Source organism: Centruroides vittatus, unplaced genomic scaffold (assembly GCF_030686945.1).
Source record: "Centruroides vittatus isolate TY-2023 unplaced genomic scaffold, ASM3068694v2 contig_361, whole genome shotgun sequence".
In the NCBI taxonomy this organism is placed as follows: domain Eukaryota; kingdom Metazoa; phylum Arthropoda; class Arachnida; order Scorpiones; family Buthidae; genus Centruroides; species Centruroides vittatus.
Window position 1 is genome coordinate 1,443,553 of NW_027122185.1, and position 22,005 is coordinate 1,465,557.

Here is a 22,005-nt window from a genome sequence, read left to right on the forward strand (position 1 = left end):
TTCGCCCTTCTTGTAACCATAGCGTTAGCGTTAATAAATCGTTGTTGTTGTTATTACAAGTTGTAATGTCCTTTATTCGAATATCGCTGCCGCCGCTCCATCGTCGAACCCATCAACTTCCTCCACTCGCGTAACGCGTAACCCATCCGAACCGCCATCTTGACGTGGGCAGGTCTAACGGACCTGTTAGCTGAGAAAAGGAGGAACGAGACTCCGTCCATCTCCCGGCACCCACAAATTGGTGTCAGGAGTGGGGTTAGACTCCTTCAAAATATCAATAGAGTGGAAAGGACCATATTCGAATAAAAAGGACAATTCCGGTTGAAGTAGGGACTTAACCGATAGGTAGAAAGGCTAGAAATAGTATCGGAATAGTTCCAATCTAATCGAACTTCTTAGGAAGAATGGAGGGCAATCCGCAACCCGCGGCGGGACCAGCTCACCAGAATCTGAATCCAAATCCCCTCACTCTAGGAGGGTTGGGCGGAATCATTTCACTACTGCCCGTATTTTCCGGAGAAACGGGAGGCATCAGAGTCACGGATTTTTTCGACTCTTTAGCGGACGTAACGAAAGTCGCGACATGGTCAAAGGCCCAAATGCTGGCCGTAGCCAAGCTCAAACTCACCGGGATAGCTCGGGAATTCGTCCGGAAAGACCGACGAATCAAAGAGATCGACGACTTTGACGAATTCAAGCGCTTAATGATCGTGCGGTTTGAGTGGGAACACTTTTCGTTTAGGCTTAGTAAATTCTACACCTGCGTACAAAGACAGGATGAGGACGTACAAGCATATGCCGCCCGGCTTTAAGCGCTCGCCATGGAAATCGAGATCACACCGGAGCCCGTAGCGGATGCCGCGGAAGCTGCTATTATTCAGCGCATTCAAAGGAAAGAGTTAGACGAACGGTGAAAAGCGCAATTCCTTAATAGGATCGATATCAGGATCTGCAGAAGAGTAATGAGTCGCGAGGCTGAGATCTTCGATGAGGCGCTCAATGCGGCGATCAGTAAGGAGACAATCGAACAGCTCACCTCCCATCCGCGGGGAATATTGCGAACAGTCCGGGACAGCGAGTGGGTGACAGACTCCCCCTCACAGGACGAGATAGCCCAGCTAATGTCGGCTATGCAAGAACTTCAAGCCAGGAAGGGTTAACCCGAACCTCCGCGACCGGTAATGCTAGAACCCCTCCAGAGAGGCGAAATAATCGGGGAGATAATCGAGGTAATCAGAATAATCCACCTTCCCGGCGAGGAGGCTTCCGCTCAGGTAACCCTAGTCGTGGGCCCAACCGACCTAACAATCAACCCTATCGGAACCGGAATCCCTCCGATCGCCGAGATAATAATCATAGTGATGCTCCTTCGCGAACGCAAAGCGACGTCGAGCATACGGAAGCCCCAAGAAGGCGCGAAAGCAATGAGAGCAATAGGGGTCATGCTAGAGAGGAGAAACCCAACAGGTGGAAAGGAAACGTGCGAAGAGTCCAGGGCCGGCGATCTCCGTATAATAACCGGAAAACTCGAGGGATCCGTCCTCGACGAAGGCCCTCTCGTGTCGGACAAAATCCCGAAAAGGACAAAAAGCAAAAATTGCAAACCGGGAGACCATGGGCTCAATCGGTAACTGCTATTACCTATCCCGATATTCGAAGCGAAGCCACTTTTGAATGTTATGTAGGAGAGAGCCTGGCCATTGTGCAGATAGACACCGGAGCTAAAGTATCCCTTTTGTCTAAGGCCTTTGCCAAAACAATGAAAGAAAGGATACATGTCAACCACAATAAAGAGACCGATTTAAGAAGCGCTACCAGCCATATCATTCAAACTTACGGTATTGCGAACCCTACCTTCAAAATCGGCGACCGGCAGTTTCCCTTTGCTTGTTGTCTAGTAGATATAGACGTTACATATCCTTGCGATGGCATTATCGGTAGAGATATGATCACTGATAAGGGCTTTCTTATCAACCTAAAGAAGGGAGTATTAATTATACCCCCTGTTACGGTAGTAACGTTATTAAACTCCACGATGTCCGGAGAAGAATCGGGGGAAGAACTACCCGACGTAACGACAACGCGTAAACGAAATGTCCAGGAAAGTCAGAAGAAACCTAGAGGAAGGGCCCAGGTAACTGCAGCTATAAGATCTTAGTAAGATCCTAACTTAATAGATTTTAGTAGGTATTTTATGGAGAAACATATAAGGTTAAAAACCCCATTGTACAGAAATAGACTGGAAGTTGAGGAGTATGAACCGACCTATCCGATACTCCTTTCAGCTAAAAATCCACGGCAATTGTTATTGTTTTTAAACTCCAAAACAGCCAGCAGAAGCTAAGCTACCGTGCTTGATAGCAATATGTCTTTGGGTATTTGTGGATGGATTTCTCAGAATATACCGGCTCCGATCCTCACGCCATTGTGGGCCTGATCAAATCTATAATATGCATAAAAAAAGTCTATCTGCATGCCCACATGACAGAAAAAAATCTAAAATAAACGTGTTCCACAAAGTTATTGACAAAGCTAACTATTTAGATCAGAAACTGAACTAGAATGACATTTATATTTATATACTCGCAAAAATAAACGGATGCTTGAATTATACAAATTCCATTCTGACAGTTCTTATTGTCAGAAAAAGTGACAACAGTAAACAAACTCTGGGATTCCATAGTAGACAATGCTGACAACGTGGACGATAACGTCAAGTAAAAAACTATGGGAAATGAAGATATTTACATATAACAAAGATAAGATGAAATCCTGTATTTTAAAAACATTTCATATATCGATCTTTATTAAGTTTGTAATTTATCTTATACCCGTATTTTTGTGTTAAGTTTAAAAATATGATTGATATACCTTTGCCATAATAAATTTCTTCTCTAATATTATTAATGATTATTTATAACAGGATTTTAAACATTTTAAATTAACATAAATTTAAAGTAAAATTTATTATTATTTATATCAAATTACAATGTACTTATTTCTAATTATAATATACGAAAAATTAATGTAAAAAATGTTTTCTGCGAAAGAATGTTGGAAGAAGAGATATTTTACTCAAATTTTTTCTGTTAATTTATTCATATTAGAATACATCCAGAAATAATATTATATTATATTTTAAAACTAATAAAGGGCAGCCGTTCTCAGTTCACTACAGGGACATAAAGATTTCTAGAAGAGATTCCTTTTTCGTATTTTCTGATTTCATTCATCTAAAATTTCATGAAGTCGTTTCTTAAGTCTCTTTCCATCTCTTGGTATTAAGTGAATAGTACACTTTACTTAATAAATGTGATTTTAAAGAATTGTGTAGTTATTAAATAATGATAAATTTCCTCAAATTATCATTTAGCCTCAGTGGCGTAACTAAGATTTTGCTCTCAGGATAATCTAAAAAGTACACTCACAATGAAGAAAAATGAAGCATCCTCTGCACCTCACTACTGAAAAATCTATTGCTGAGATTTCCTTCTAGATGTATCCAGAACATTATAGGACTTATGTTTTTTTTTATACGTAACGTCATTAAAATTTGAGTGGAATTTTAAAAATAAAATACATAATACCACTTTTATTATGAAAAGTTTTACATGATGAGTTTGATAAGAAGTTCTGTGTCCAAGCAAAACATTGGTAAATGAAATAGCAATTATCATTTAAAAAACTATGAAAACAAAAATAGAATGATTGATTGTTAGCGAAAAGTGTTGTCAAAAGTATATTATTTTAGAGCATTTTTTTAGAACAAAATTATTGCAGGCAAAAATTAAGTAAATTTGTTTATTAGTCACATTCTCAAAAAAGAAAAACTTGTAAATAAACTCAAACAAACAAGTGTAAATGAAGCAAAACACATATAAAAATTGTTAATGCAATTCAAAATATTGAATAGCTGCAAAATAGATCAATATTTGCTTTTCAGCAATTCAATATTTTGAATTACATTAACATTTTTTAAGCTTTACATCAAGCTATTCTAAAGCAAATATTAATTTGCTTTAGTAAGACTGAATATCAGTATTACTTTCATAATAAACAAATATTAAACAGGCACTTTTTAAATTTGAAAATAGAAAACTTTTCAAATTAAATCACGATTATCCATTAAATTTTAACAAATTCAAACAAATATCTGCAATAATTAAAAGAAATAAAGGTATAAGATTTCAGCCAAGATGAACAAAACTAATTACATTATAGGAACACTTATATATAGGAAACAATAATAGCATTTCGTAATTTAGGCTTCGATTTCAGATTCCATTGCAAATCGATAAAAAATATATAATAAATTCTGAAAATATTGTCAAAATAAGGATTGTATTGCAGTCCTGCAATCTTTAATTGTCATTTAATTTAATATGGGTCTCAGGCCCCTATAATCTTTTTATGTCTGTCGTGTGCAAATAAAAGTATTATGATAAAATTGCAATAAAAGTCATCGAACTGATAAAATTGAACGAAGAAACACGAGAAAAATCAGAGTGATGGGCTTTTATTGCAAATTCATCACTGTCCATTTAGAAGATTACATTTGTCAGCTTTCTATATTCATTATGGCTTGGTTTATATTAGGTTTATATTTTTTTGTGCTTTTAATATCTTAAAACAAATAATACATTAAGATTATATTTACGATGTTAGTATATATGCTTGTAAAATTAATATATATATAGTCTCCAACTTTCGGGCGTAAAACGTTTCTAAAAGTATGTACGAAGGTGGATGGAGTTGCATGTTACAGAGTTTCTTTTTCAAGGATTTAAATAAAGGAAAGAAAACTCTTATAAATACTTTAATAGTGTATACGTTATAAATTATTCATAACGTTACAATCATAGATGAAACAGAAAACAAGTAATAAGAATTAATTTTCAAAATTTCGATGCTGCCGAAACTAAAATTGTCAGAGCCACTGCAAGAGGGCTTAATTTTTGTTTTTCGGCTAAAATTGTACGAAATTTTGAATTTTTTTTCCGAAAATTGATTGAAAGATGCAAAATATTACAGTAAAACCTTCATTTAACGGACTAATTCGGACGAGTAATGTCCATTAAAGCCGAAATTTCGTTATAAGGCCTACAATAAAGTATGTTTTCCCGAGTGCGAGTTAAAAAATTTGGCAAATTAATTAGTTTATCTGTTTTTATTTATGCAGATACGTTTGTGTAATTAAAATTAAATACGTACAAGACGTTTTCTATGTGTATTATTGCTTTTATAATCACCGTAGTTCTGAGACAGTAATAAACACAAGTGTACCATATAAATCGAAATAAATAAATATATTTTTGTAAAATACACATTATAAACGACGACTTTTGAATTTGAAAAAAATCCAGTTAATTTAATTAAATACTGGGAATTTTGTCTGTTAAATCAAAGTTTAGGCCTTATACATACTAAAAGAAGAGAGACATTAAAAGATATTTTCAACGAACGATCTTTAATTTTTCCACATAATCAGATACACATTGCTTGAATTCAAAAACATAACAAAGTTTTTTTTTAATATATATTATAACGAATTTTGCATAATATCATTTACTTTTTAAAATTTTTCTTGCATATTTTCTTCAAAAAACATTTGTTTTTCATGAGAGAAAACTTTAACTATTTTTTTTTTCTTTTTAACTCTTGATTACATTAGATGCATATCGACATCTTATACATCATTTGTATATCAGACACTGTTTAAGATTCAATTTAATAAAATTATATATAACAATAGATATGATATGACATATATATATGAAGCTAAAAAACATGTATGAAATTCTCAGCACATTTATCATCTTTATTTATGCATTATTGTATTATATAAATGAGTCATCGAATGAATAATAAACCTTATAAAATTTCCATAAATTTCTATTATCATCATCTGTAATTGATCAATGTAAGAAAGATCCGAAAATATAAACTTTGATAAGTTAATGAAACTTTATTGCTCCTGCAGGACATAAAAATGGAGTCTTCAGAGCAAGATTTAATTAAATTTTAACAAAAAAAAAAAAAAGAAATTAAATCTAATTATTTAAAAAATATATAATAATAAATATATTTTACGGTATTGTACATATGAAAAACTTAAATATTTGAAGTTCTTTTTTTTTATTTAAAGTTACATCATGTATCATTAACTTCATTTTTTAAATTGAATTTTAAAAACAATATTTTAAACTTTGACATTTTGGTGAATAAATAGTTGGATTATTTGCATTTTCAATATATAGCATCCGAAATCTACTTGTGCAAATTCGAAAATATTCTAAGAAAACGGTGATTTTTTTTCTCATATTACAGATAACCAGGCAGAGAAAAAATCTTTTCAGACTTCATTCTTCTGGTAGTATCATAACTCTACTTATTATATACTTTACAAAGTGCAATAATATACAATTTATATCTATATTTTTCTATATAATAATACTTGCACTTTAATTCTAAACCATTTCTTAGATCTATTTCTTGTTCTGATATAGTGTTTTTTTTTTAAAGTCTCATTTTGTGGCTTAATGAGAATCACGTATGGTGTTCGGTAGTGCAATTTCGAACTAAATTCTTATATTTCGACTATTGCATGACTGTATTACAAGAAGAATATTCGCGCGTAGGAAATAAACATTTTAATTCATTAAATGATATCCTGATTATGACATTTTAAAGTAAATTAAATGGTTTAAACTTTTATAAGAAATATATCTGCTGATTTTAATATAGAGTAAATTATAGAAAGAATTATCAGCTAGCATATTTTTCTTTAGACAAAACTACAATATATATATATATATTCTTTGAATATAATTCTTTGTTGCTCCAAATATTTAAATAGTTTAAAATCGTGAAGCACGTTTTACCATGCGACTGAGTAAAGTTATATGAAACATTCCATATAACAATTACTTGTACATTGTCAACAGGTAGAGAGATAGATAGAGAGATAGATAGAACATTCTTCTGTATTATGTCGATAAATGTACAAATTGTATTGTATGTTTATCGGCATTATTTATATATTTTTGTATGTTATATTTTCGAGTGTAACGAAATCCCAGGCACGTTTTCTGACGCGTTTAACATCGGCCCCCTCGCTCTCCTAGAGCGAGAGGCTGCTTTTGTCAAACTTCTGTGGGGTATCCTCCATAACGGTTATTAATGATGACATCATAGTGGCTATGGACGCTACAATTGACTTCGTGTGGTGCCCTCATATCAGATGGTTGGGAATAGAAATGTCCTATTTGCCTCGTTGCGAATGAAGGACTGTGTTCTAGTTGACGTAACTGCATAGTGAGTCCCTGGCTTTGAGAAAGTGATTTCCTGATCGCATGGCGTCGATACACAAAAATGGAGATGATAGCAATTAAAACTACCATTGCAGCAGCTCCTCCACAACCTGCTACCAGTGGTAGATTACCTGAAAATATTTAAAATGTTTAAAAGTTTTTCATAAAATAATGTAATAAATCACGTTTAATACTTACAAAATTCTCTAATCTTTAATTATTTTTTTAAACTTAAATTTAAATACTTTTTTAGAAAAATAAACATTACAGATTACTGTAGGAATTAACTATATATTTTTAATTAATCAAAGAAAAAAATTAATATTTAACTTATTAAGTTTAATTAATTAGTAAATATCTATCTCATTTCATTAATTAAAATAAATATTTCTTTTTATCTTTTAAATTATAAGCTTTAAATAAGAATTTTTTAATAGTTCTATCCTAAAACATTATATATATATATATGTTTTTATTCTTTTTTTCATTTAGTTTACACGAAATTTTTAAATTTATACAATATTAAAATTATTTCAAATTCTTTCAAATGTGTAAACATTTCAAGTTAACTTCATGTTATCTATTTAAATCTTAACCAATTTAAAACACGCTAAACTACAATTTAATGATCTTATATTATTTACAATTCACTTCTTTATTTGTTTTAATTGAATTAATGTTTAGAAATAAGAAGGAAAAACTTACATTTATCTTCGTCGCTATAATCATCCATGCCACAATTTGGAAGGCTGTTACATACCAATGATTTATCAATGCAATAATGTCTGGTTTTAGTACAAGATTTAGAAGCAGAGTTAATACAGAAAAGACTTTCTTTACATACAAATTGTTGACATTCTCCTATAAAATATAAAACGAGATTATCTTTAATTTATTTCTACGTTTTATCAATTTTTACATTATAAATATATGAATATATAATTATAATGGAAGCAATAATACTTGGTATATCTTAATGGCCCCATAAGCTTAACTATAGATACACACCTTAGGTCTTCACGCTACAAGAGTACAATTTAGGGTCTCAGGTTGTTAAATTCATAATTATTTTAGGTAGGGAAATCCCTGTGTAGGTTATAGCTTAAGGCCATAACAAGTGTAAATTTTGACCTATAAGCTTAATTTTATAAAATTTATAATAAATTTTAAGACTAAAAGTATTTTATTTATAATTCTTAATATTTTATTGTATATCTTTAGCTAAAGCAATTGAAAGAAGCTATGAAAAAATCTGTAATTAAACTGAACTTTTATATAATATAAGAAAAAAAATACAATATTATTTTATGAAAATTGTGAGAAATTTAGAAATCATTATTAGTATTTTCACATCTGTGGACATTAAAAAAAAATGATTTTAAAAAGAAACTTAACTTTACATATTTTATATATATTTATTTCAATTTTTTTTGTTGTAAAACTTAGTAAAAATATCCATTTACATTACAGATATAGGAAGCAAGGATATCAATAATGCAGATTGATATACATAAATCTATTACCTTATCAGTAAATTTTCAGATAGAGATCATTTATATTAATATGTCCGTAATCTTATCGATTTACTTTATATTCGATGTTAAGCAATATCATATTTCTCGTTTATCATTGGATACAGTAAAACTTACAGAAAATCTATAGTTTTAATCGATAAATAACGGCAAAATTGTAAAGAAAAGAATTCCAAATATAAGATTATTTTCTACATTTTATAAAAATCATTTATTGATTCTTTTCTTAAATATTTTTTCTATTGGAAAATCCATTTCTTAGGGTATATCAGGTAGATATATATTAATGAAAAGTTATTAAGTACATCTAGATTTTTAAAAATATTCTATTAAATACTATTTAAAAGTCATGATTAATTCCTTTCAGGAAACTGGATGCGGAAATGTGGATTTTCTCTTTTTCTTTTTTATTTAGTTTCTCGCATCAAAACAACTCCATCATTATTTTTCTGGCTTCGGTCCAGAGTTTCATATGAAATATGAGAAAATAAATGAAACTTTTTATTCCGCTATCATACTAATAGATGACAATAAAAGTATCTGGTGAAGATAGTACATTATCAGGATAGTTTTATATCAAAATTAATAAACAAAGTCGAAAAATAGTTTTAAAAAATTAAACGATCAGTTAAACTATCGATCGATAAAGATAAGAATTTCAATGGGTTTGTATCACTGAAATTTAGTAAAATTTTCAAATTGTACGTTTAAAATATCGATAATTCATAATTTCAATTATTCAATTTAATGTGTATATATATATATTTAAATCAAAATACAGTAGTAAAGAGTTTTTGTCTTGTTGAATTTGATGTAGAAAGGATGGAAATCGATTTAAAGGAGATAAGAATAAAATTATATCGAACGAATTTTATAGTAGTTTACATTGAAAAAATCCAATTGATGGTCCAACTATTCATCAAAAAATGCTGTCATATGCTTGAAAAATTCGAAATTTCATTTGTGAATGGCGATTTTTCTGTCGCAGTTCTAATATTCGAAAAAGAATACGAAGAGGTATTGAAAAGCCAAGAATGATATCTAAGGAAGTCAAGCATACCCGATCGTTAAGCAAATATCTTAGGTTTGACAATCGTAATCAGTAGAACCATTTCAACAAAATTTTCTCAACACACAAAGAATTGTCATATGGCTTTGTCAGAAGACTGATTGGGTGCCCTATATTGGTTCTTATTTGAAAGAAACCATGCGGATCCTGATGATCGCTGACAAAAGATCGTTATTTTCTTTTTTATCTCTCTTTATATATTTGGTATTAAAATACATTTACAATTGTATTTAAAATAATAATAAAAAAAGTTTTTCTAGTTTATAAAAGAAGAAGAATTGACGTATATAAAATAGACGTCATTAAAAAGCGAGGTTATCATCATTATAAATTTATAACTAAAATGTAGAAAAATAAATTAAAATTTTGTATAAAAATAGGAATTTGAAAGTAACTTAATGTGACATTTTAATGGAGATTAATCATTTTATAATGAAAATAATTTGGTAGAAACAACCACAATTTCTCACCTCGTTCTAATATTTAAATTGATTTATAAATGGCTGTCAAACTGGAAAGATAGATTGGATAACGAGCTGATTATTTGACACTTTCGACGCCAATATTCATTAATATGAAATCGAAGCCGTCTTTATTAAAGATAATGCTGTTCAATAATAACATTAAATCGATATCAGCTTGTTTTAACATCGGCTCTATAATAATTAATCATAACAGTAATTTTACATGCGTAAGAGCTTAATGTTTTCTTTTGGAAATTCTTAAAGTAATCTTCAATGAAGCTAGTTATTTGTATACCGTCATTTGTATTCTGTAGACGTTCTCGTCGAATTCTGTAATGTAACCATAGAATGGTTCATTCAAGGTTAAGACTGTTATAGGGAATTGCTGTATTGACATGAGAAACTCGGTATGGTCAAAGTCTCTTGTGATTCTAAATGTGTGACAGAAAAATAATGGAATGTTTAACATTCTATTCGTGTAACTCCAGTCAGGTGTAAAATAGTTATTTTCTGCTACTTTTCTTCGGTTTTTTTTGACTTATTATTTATTTTTTTATACAAGCAAAAAGTATATACAGGTATATTTGTTTGCAAACAATATATAACTTTTAAATTATTGTATTTAAATTAATTTTACATTGATTTTTCATTTTTGGTTGTATGAGAATTAATTAAATTTTCTTTCAATAAAGCTATTATATTTGTTAGAAAAATATTTCCATTAATTCTATTTTAATTTTAATTTAATAATTTAAAATGAATAAAACTCAGATTGTAACAAAACTGTTTTTATTTTAAAATTTCCTAAATTAAAAAGTGATTTATAATCTTAAAAATTAAAAAAAAAATGTTTCTAATGATTAATATTACTAATTATATTCCATTTAAACAAACATAATTAATTTCATTGTAAAGTCTTTAATAATATTTACTAAAATGATTTATTTTTCTAATTATAATGACTATTAATATTTAAAATAATTTACATTTAATATTCATACATTTTTATTACATTTATAAAACAAACATTGGCTCAGAATATTGTTTTATCTAGTTTACATATCTGAGTTTTGATAATGTTTTAGTGACGTTTTTATGTTAAATTTAGGTTTTCTAAGAAGAATGAAACGGAAGATAAGAAGAATTTCGGAAGGAAAAACCGAATTTAATTCTAAAGGAAAATCATAAACCCAACAAATACCTGATAAAAATTGCTACAGTATTTATTCTTATTTTTTAAAGTCTATAAAGTTAGATAGAGAAACTTTAAAGAAGAATAAAATATACATAAAAATCTTTAAAAGTTTGTTGTTATATATTTTATTTTTTAAAAAAAATATATATTAAAAAAGTAAGTTGATATTTTTTTTTTTAAAAAAGCATTTTAGGAAGGAAAGAAAACTTTATAATGCCATATACAATTTTAAAAGTGAATTGCATATAATTTGATTTATTAATGTAAATATTGTACTTACTTTTACGTGATTTTATATATTTAAAAATGATTTTGCATGAATATACGCGTGTAAGAATATATATGACATAAATCAAGTACTATATTATATATACAGGAAAACCCAGGAAGATTAATAAGTATAACTTTTAAAAATAAATTTGTACTTATTTAATTATTAAAAATCAATTTTTTTAAAATTAAAAACACATAAATATTAATGCTAATTAAGAAATTTTAAAAAGATTATAAAGCGATAGTTCGAATTACAAGAAGTAGTTTCCATCTATAAATGTAGAACCTACCTAAAAAACTACAGAAAACAAAAACTAAATAAATTAAAAATATAACAACGATAATAAAAATATAAAATTCAATTTAAAAACTTTTACATTATTTAAATTCTTGCAATTTAAAAAGAAAATTAACAAAGTTAAATTTATAATTAAAAAAAAGCAGATTTCTTTTTTTCGCGATATTTATGACGTTATAGACCCGAATCGATTTGAAAATGTTATAAAATCGATCGAATTCTTTATAAAACTTAGAAAGTGCCTCAATGATCCCCATAAATTGTTTCTTCAACACTTCGAGAGGAATAGGTATTACACAGAAAGATAGAGTAAATCAAAAGAGAATCAGTTTGAACTTTGTTTATAGGAGGGATATAAAAATGTCCTGAAAAAAAAGGCTTTAAAAGCATTTTTATATAAATGATAGTTTGAGAAAAGCAACACAAAATAAAATTTATGCAAAATTCAACTTAAACTTTTCCTAATCTGTGTATTTTATAGGTGCACTTTTTTGATAACAAAATTGTGTAACTTTAAAACTTACTTCAATTACCCACTAGCAAAATTTTTACTTGCATTAAATTCGGTTGTAATCACTTTTAACAACTTTTTACTGATCACGGAATTTATAATAGCTCCGAATTACCCCATACTTAAGACATTAAGTGTATAACTTTAACCTATAATATGTTTTGCAATATTCTTTATGTGGAAGTAAAAAAAAAGTTTATGTCGAAAGAAATACTTTAGGCTACTTAAAAAATAGTAATCATAATTTGAATTTATATTATAGCAGTTGTTAAAATTCGTAATAATTTTTATATTATATCTCGAATTATATTCGATATAAAAGTAGTGTTAGAAGCACTTACACTTTTAAACAAATAGAGGGAAAGTATGGCAATCGGTCAAAAAATATTTAAAAAAAATTTTCTTTTGTACTCAGGGAACATTGAAACGTCGAAAAATGCTAAAAATTCGGGGATTTTTTCTGTCTTATGTGGATGTTAGTGTGTTTAAGTGGCACGATTTTCTTCACTTATTTTAAAGCTTAATAACTGCAGCATCTTTTGTCGGAAATTTATGAAACTTTGCAAGGAGATTTGTGTATTAGGGAGAATGATGCTGTTAAATTTTGGTGGTTGAAGGTCAAGGGGTGGGAAGATGGGGAAGGAGCAATTTTTCTTATATCGAGTGGAGTTGGACTTAATGAAGATTTACTCATTAGCATTTACAATTATTTATTATTATTATTATTTTACAAAATTCGTCTCTACCTTCAAAATTAACCTTTTTGCAATTTTGTAATAATTAATAATATCCCACAACAGATGGCGCCACACGCAATTTTAAATGTCTTTGCCGGAAATGTTTCGCAACACGTTTCTGGACTTTTTAAAAATATTAATTTAACTAGCAGGTAAGTCCGGCATTGCCCAGGCAATAAAATAAGAACAAACATTAAAATTAGCTAATTTCGTACTTTTAACCCTTCTACTGTATTATATTGTAGAATTTGGTTTATATAATTACAAAGTTTATCACACATAGCCGAATTTTCACCGAGTGCAAGAATTAGTGCCCCCCCTCTTCAGAGGCTAATTAGAAAATTTTTAGATGGGTCTAAAAGTATGTTCGATTTTCCTCTAAAACGCAAAATTCGCATCTAAAATAGTACAGTAGTAACCATGTGCTTCAGGGTAATCCCTCACAGGGAGAAATTTCGAAAAATCCCTTCTTAGTGTGCATTCTCATGACCGGTTAGGAGTTGAAAGTTAAATTTAGCACCCTAATGGTGTACCAAATTTCAACTTTCAACTCCTAGCAGTTTGGGCTCTGCGCTTATTATTATTATTATCATTATCAACCCATCTCAATTATATTATAAGATTCAACCAAATATTCTATTACTAGTATAATATAATATTCTATATTATACTCACCAAAACATATTCTATATTCGGACATTAATAATTTCTAATTACTAACTCTTAATTAATTAAAAACTTAATATTAAGTATGATAATTTAATTAAATTTTAATAAAAGGAATCGCTTATTTTCCTCTGAAAAAAGCATGAAAATACTACAATTTCAGTTTTATTTTTTCATTTAATATAATTGCTTGAATACGTTAATTCAACAATAACATCTTACTTAATTAAATCTTTGATTAATTTCCAAACAAAATAAAAGTTCAATTTAAAATTAAAATTAAAAACCGAAAGTCCTGGTATTAGAAAATGATAAATAAATCAGGATTTAAAATTTTTCTAAATATTCCTCTTTGATTTTTAATGAGTCAATTGATCACATTTAATTATAAATACGAGATAACAGTACATTTAAGCTTAAAGCCCGACATAATTATGCCCATTAAGATGAATCCGACCTTTAATGTGGCCAGTCAGTACGGTGAGAAATGGAAAAGACGACCCTTACGTTCCATTATGGAGATCTGAACTGATCCTCATAAAATGGGAGCTTGCATGGGATCTGAGGTAAAGCGAAGCCCTTTTGCCATTTTGTTTTCCTTTTTGAACAAATGAAATACGTAAAATATTTCGTCATCAATAAAAATAAGTCTTAAACTTTTTGTTTTATGTTAATAAAAAGGAGCAATTATTTATTGTGACATCGTCGCAATGCCGGACTGCAATTTTTCTTCACAAAGCTCCGAATCTTGTAGTGTATTACCCCTGTACATCATACTTTTCCTCTTAACAAAGGAGTTATGCCGTGTATCTCACTCCATTCAGGAAAGAATTTATGAATTCAAATAATTTTATAGTTAATCAGGGCCTTCTGCTCCTGTGGTTTTTCACGACTCGTCTCGGCATTCATTTATCTGACTCCGTTCTCAAAATTAAGGAAAGACAGAGACAAAAGGCCAGTGGGGATGTTATTGGGCTGCAATTTTCAAAAATTGCAGCCGAATAACATTTCCAATAGTAGTTCCAATAGTGGGTCCTACCAGTATAAAATTAATGGGTATTAATTTAATATTGGTAAGAACCACTAAGTTTTCTACGAGCCTAGGAAAAAATCGCTATCTTTTCCTCCCTCTCAACTGCTCTGCCTGTGGTAATATATTTACGTTTAAAAGTAAAATAATTAATAATAATAAAACTTCTTTCTTGATAATATTAAATAATTAATATTGAAAATAAATATAAAATATATGATATTACATTTTTTCTTGTAATACATTTTCCAACACGTGTCTTTTAATTTGAAATTTTATAAATATTTTAAATTAAATATCATACAAAAATTTCCACACTTATTTATGAGATTGCATTTGAGGTTTAATTATTATAAACTTTCAAATAAATAACTCAAAACTTCAATTTTATAATTAAAATCTTAATTTATACGTCTAATTTAATTTAATTTAATTACAATTAAAATAATTAAAATAAGTTTTTAGTTAAGTATTAAATAATATAATTAATTTAAGTATATAAGAATTTTCTTAAAATATTTTTACGTCATTTTATTCAATCTCTCTGAAATGAAATTCAATTAAATCGAATGTGATAATGTACATTTTCTATAAAATATAATTTTATCATTGACATAATCAGAGATTTTATTGGACACATGAATTTGATTTCTCAAATGTTTCTAGAATAATTATATCTTGCACTATTGAACCTATTATCCAGGACGACTCTCGATATTGTAATCTCTCATGTGTGAACTTTCCACATGGCTAGTCAATTCATGCATCCTTTAAGGATCTGATGATCAGAATAATGTTATCCTTTTTATCCTTCAATTTTCTTTGTGAATTTTTTTCTGCTAATAGAAAATTACTCGAATTAATTATCAATTTTTAATTTTTAATTAAAGTAAGATTTGAAAAATAATTTATTATGGTTAAAAGTTAATTACCTTAAAAATTTTCTAATAAAATTGAAAAGTTTAATTATGTTTTTAATAAAATTTTTAAATAAAATATACTACAGTAAAACACCGACAATTCGGATTAATAGGGGTGAAGGTAGCAACGGTCCACTATATTAACGCTTTTAATAGAAGTCATTTTATTTATATTTATAATAAATTTTACTCGTTTTTGCCATGAGTTTTTAATGAGAATAATTTTAATTTTAAGGGCGGAAATTTTTAATTATATTTTAAATTTATTTAATTTAAAATATATGCTCTCCATCTCAAATTAGTAGTGTCCCGCCCCTGTACATCATGCTTTTCCTGATAACGAATGAGTCATGCCGGTCATCCATATAAATCCGTTCTGGGGGAAATCGTTGAATTAAAATCACGTGACTTCCAGTATAGCCTGGAATAATATAATCGGTGTCTCCTGCCCCTAAGCCTTCCATATCTGTACTCTCCTTAAATTTTGCAACGATATTAAGCTAAGTATTTTACATGGAGAGAGTAAATATAACTGTATATTAAAGGCACTTACAAAGACATATTAACAACTCAAATATTCTGTATAGAAACACAGCATACACTCAATGAAAGGATGATTATCTTAAATCATCCTTCCATAGTACCATGATGTGTTTGGAGTATTAAGTTTAACCAACTGATTTATTAAAGTTAATATTCTAAATGAATTACTTTCTATTTAAGTAATTCAATATGCTATTAATTTTGATTGTAATTAAGATTCGAAGATAATAAAACTAAGAAATCCGGTTAGACTCCTATTATACACGTTTTCAATTTTTAACAAATGTAAAAGTACGATAAAATAAGTTAAACATATTATTATATTTATTAAAATTATTAGTGAAGTTAAAGTAAACATTTGTTAAATTTCGTAAACAAATTAAACGTGTATTGGGTAGTTTCATTTGAATAATGCATTTAACAAATTGAAAAATTTCTTTAAATGTAATTATAACTAATCAACTTAAGTCAATTCCATGCTAAATAATAAAACTACAACTATCTAAATTAAATAACAGGGGGATGAACATACTTCAAGGTTTCCTTTACGAGTAATATAAAAACATTTGAAATTGGCGATGAATTTTCTTTATTTAATTAAATATCAATATAAGTTTTAAAAATGTAATTCTTTAATGGAAGTTTTGAGTTTCATAAGAAGAAATGAGATATTGTATAATGCATTTATGTTGAATGATTTACGATAATGCTGTTCAAATCCTCAGATAGGCAAAGAATTTAACTTCACCGTGATCAATGAATCATAATATATTCATTTATATTTAGACAAATTATTTTACTTTGCTAGTTTGGCTACGATTTTCAAACTCCAGATCCATACATTCCCACTGTCGGCGGTCTGTCTGTCCTTTGTTAATCTCGTAAAGTGAGTTAGATAGAAGTGGCAAGTGTAAGGGCCGGAGGTCATGATTAACTATATACTAACATTCGATTTAAACCGAAAGGCACGTGATTTCAATTCAAAATTTTCTCCAATACGGAGTTTGATAGATGACTGGCAAGACTCTTTTGTTATCAGGGAAAGCATGATGTACAGAAATATGACACTACTAATTTGAGATGGAGAGCATATATTTTAAATTAAATACACTATTAAAAATTACAGCACTGCATTGTGATGATTGTTATCAGGAGAAGTATGTTGTACAGGGAAGAGACAGCACTAAAACAAAACTAGATATGGAAAACCAAGGAGCCGAAGACCCATATTAACTATACAGAAATTTCCTGAATAAACTGGAAGGCAGGTGATCTTTTAAAATTAAAAGATGATTAAAAATCGTGACGATGTCACAATAAAGAATTGCTTGTTATATATTGGTTTTTATTGATAATTCTTCAGAATATGCAATTTCAGTTAAGTCAGTTAGATGGCTCCTTCGTCATAAACAGATGCATAACAGTTTAATTGTAATTTATTAAGTAAATTAAAAAATAGAGGCAAATAATTAAAACCATGCTTAACTATGAAAATAAAAAAAAAAAATGATTTTCTTAAGAAAGATACGAATTATTAAAAAATATAAAGAAACAGTTAAAAAAGTTATAATTGCATTTTATAATTTTTGTAGAAACATAAGCTACATTTTTATTTATTTATTTATTAAAAATGTATATAAATAAATAAATAAATATATTTATTTATTTAAAAAAATTTATTTTACTTGATAAGAATAACTATTATATTTTTAAAGCCTTAATAGAAGTGAATATACATTTTATAAATAAAAATATTTATTTTTAGATTAAGCTATTTATAAATATTATAATAATTAAAACTGGTTTTTTTAGTAAATATTATTTTAGTTTAGTAAGCGTAAATATGCCTATTAAATCAAAATTCCATATAATTTTTCTAAAAATAAGAGTAAATGGTGTATGAAATTTATGTAAGTAACTTAAGAGTCAATTAATTACGTTTTTGTGTGTTTCAAATACAATATAAATCGTAAACTAAGTTTAGAATAAAAAATTTTTCTTTTAACAAATGGCGGAGACATCATTTAAAATTAAAATTAGAGTAATTAATTAAATTAAGTAAAAAATGCTACGAATTACAGGTTAAATAGCACTTAATCAAAAATATTTTAAGTAAATGGATTAGTTCATTCTTATAATTTTATTTATGTTTAATTCTAAGATAAATTACATTAATAAATATGAAATTTATAAGATTTTATTTTCATTCTGGATGAGAATTTATTATAAAGCCTAGAAGTGTAATATGGAATATTTCTTTTAAGGGGTAAATAACTATATAAATTATTTTAATAGTTCATAATTTATTATAAAATGTTTTACTTGAACAAATTTTCGATGAAATGGAAAAGAATTATTTGTTTATAGTATGGTTAATACGACAAAATGTAACTTGGATAATGAGGGAATAGCTTATAGTTTGTTATATATTTTTATAAATATACTAGGGGGCTTCGCTCTCCCCGTTGGCCCCTACCGACCTCGCTCACTTGTTCACAAATCTTGTGACGATTTATCAATTTTATACATTTCCATGACGAAAAAAGTGTCGTGACGATTTTAAGCTTAAGTATTTTATATAGAGTAAATAACTTAATTTATAAATTTAATGTTTGCTTACACTATATCGTAAATGAAAAAGAACATATGCCATTCTTTCCTTAGAATAAAACTATCTTTTCATAAATATCATGCCATTAGTGGCTGAGCAAATAAAACCACTGAACACTAGTAGTTGGTCGCGGGTTTGCGCCTGACCAATAGTCTAGCCACGTGGAGTTTTCCGGATTTTCTTCATGTGTCTAACATCTAAATAGGTGCCAATTTTTCTTAGAAGTCCTCCCGGGAGATACTTCTCCTTGGCAAATCGCCCAAATATTGCGTTGCCTTATTCCATCAACCCAATCCGTAAAGTTACGTACACAAAGTAATTCTCTTGTACCTTAAAACATGTATTCATTATTGCATTATTTTTCGTGCATTTGCAAGAAAATTGGATGCACTTTAGAAAATACAGCATTATACATAATTGTATCTATATTATACAATACTTATTATAAACATATTTTTATTAATTTTGATATTTATACATTGTCATAGGAGTCTTACAACTTAGGCTTAAATATTAATTATTGAGGCAAATTACAATAAAAAAATAGTTACATTTTGAATTATCTAAAAGATATTTTTAGTTATAAATAATTGCATTGTATATTACAGTAGAAAGAGATTAAAATGATGTATTTTTCTTATTTCTAAGCATGTCTCCCTTTGTATAATAGAAAGTTTATTAAATTCATAAGACACACTCGATAGTTGTTTTGATATCTTTTGTAATTCTGCACAGATTGATATCTTTCCCTGTAAAATATAAATAAAAATCTTCATAGAGGATAGATAAAAGTTATATATCTTAATATGTATCTGTTCTTTATTTTAGTATTATTAAATTTATTTTAATATTACAACCGATAGTTGTATGAAATGATCATTAGATTAGAAAAGTTTTCTAGTCTCAAAGAAAAACATTAATGATATATTTATGATTTTTTGAAATGTTCTTAGATGAAGAAAGCAAACTCTGCAAATTATTATGTAGATAAATTTGAAAAATGATGATCTTATAATCTTATATTTTTAGTTTTATATTTGTACAGAGAATTGAAAATGTTACAACTAATAAATTTTGTTAGCAAAGGACGTTGCCAAAATCATTTTTGTAGAATTATTATTATTATTATTATTATTATTACTATTATTAAAGTAGCAGAAAAGTCATAAAAATGAGTTTTTCAAGAAGTGTAATTTTTTAAATTAATTTTATTATAAATTATGAGCGTGATTAGCATCATTGTTTAGCATTAGTTATAAATATAGTTTTTAAGTTGTTATAACTATAATACAACTCATACAAATTGTCTATACAACTAATCAAAATATGTTCAAATAAATGAATAAATAAAATTAAATTGTAAGCTTCTTGCCTCTAGTGAGTTACTTAACTATATCAAACGCAGTAATATATATATATATGTATATATATATGAAAAATGATAATCATATACAGTATATATATAATCATCTACCTCCTGTTCCTACATCATATTGAGTCAGGTCACAATGTTATCCAAGCTTTAATTTTCCACAATCTCTCTTCAAATATAAACGGTAAATCATAGAAGAAAATTATTGTGAAAAATTTTTTAAATGTTTCTAGAAGATTCCTGTATCTTTTAGTCCCGTGTAGTCTAATTTGGTAAAAGTTATTAGCTATTTAGGAAACTTCAAATCATCATCATCAACAGCTTTCAAATGATATTTATTAAACTTATAATTTTCTTTTTCAGTTCATATATTCATTTGTATTTATCCAGGCGTAAACTACTAAGAAATTATAATTAACATTTTAAGAATTAGTTAATTACGTGGAAATGAATTAATTTAATGTATAAAAATAATTATGCCGCACCATTTATATTAATTAATTCATTATTTCAGTATACAGTATTTAATCAGTTTTTTTGAGATGAATAACGACATTTTAATTTAAATAATTCCAAATTATTTGAATTTCATATAATTTTTTCATTGTAAAACTCTATATTTAATATAAAAAAAAAACATAAAAGTGAAGAAGAAATGATTGTTTTTTTTTCTGAATATAAACCAGGGCTAAAGAAGTGTGCTACCTGGACTCTGATATAGAGAACCTCTAAAATTCTCTATGTAAATATGAAAAAAAGGTAAGAAAATGATATAAATTAAAATTTTCTTCTATTTCTTTCATTCATTTTATACGTACCCTTTTATGGCCCTCTTTATATATTATATGTAACCTTACACCCTCTGTCTTTTCGTATTGATGCAATACTGTATTCTATACTCTATTTGTAAAATAAACCAAAAATTCAATAATGAAATAAAAATTTATTAATGTAATTACTTGTCCCCTCCTGGAAAATTTTCTGTTATGCTCATGTATCTGAGGCACTAATTAAGTTCCAAGATCTTATAGGATAGTTTAAGAGACCAATGTCTAACCTTCAGCCATCTGGTTTATAAAAATTCCTCAACTTACTCGGAGGGAACTAACAGAAACACTCACATTACGAAGAAAGGAAAAGTTTATCTAATGAATAAATTAGAACATACATAAACTATGGAACAATATGTAATTTAGAATTCACAAAGTAAACATTGTTTACACTTAAAAGAATATTGTATATTATAAATTTGAATAAGAAATTCACTCCATCTGATTAATAAATTCATGAATAAAATTCAAATATACTTTTCAATTCTGTGATGAAGTAAATAATGATTTTTATTAATGAATAAATAAATAAATAATTCAAGTTATAAATAAATCTCTTATATTCTCTTATAAAATATTTTCCTCTATTTAAAGATTCTTGATTATTTCATTATTAAAACTTAATAATTCATCTGCTTAATTAA

The 22,005-nt window shown here is 27.8% G+C and overlaps 1 protein-coding gene across 1 annotated transcript in view; it reads right to left on the reverse strand.

Moving 5' to 3' along the window:
* Positions 1-6,734: 6,734 nt before the first annotated feature.
* Positions 6,735-22,005, reverse strand: part of LOC136975018 (neuropilin and tolloid-like protein 2) — a 142,018-nt gene continuing 126,747 nt past the window's right edge. Inside the window, exons 8-9 of the mRNA XM_067270009.1 lie at positions 8,016-8,171; positions 6,735-7,441 (exon numbers count right to left, since the gene is read on the reverse strand). Coding sequence (XP_067126110.1) covers positions 7,143-7,441; positions 8,016-8,171 — 455 coding nt within the window. The 3' untranslated portion in view covers positions 6,735-7,142. The remainder of the gene's footprint in view (positions 7,442-8,015; positions 8,172-22,005) is intronic.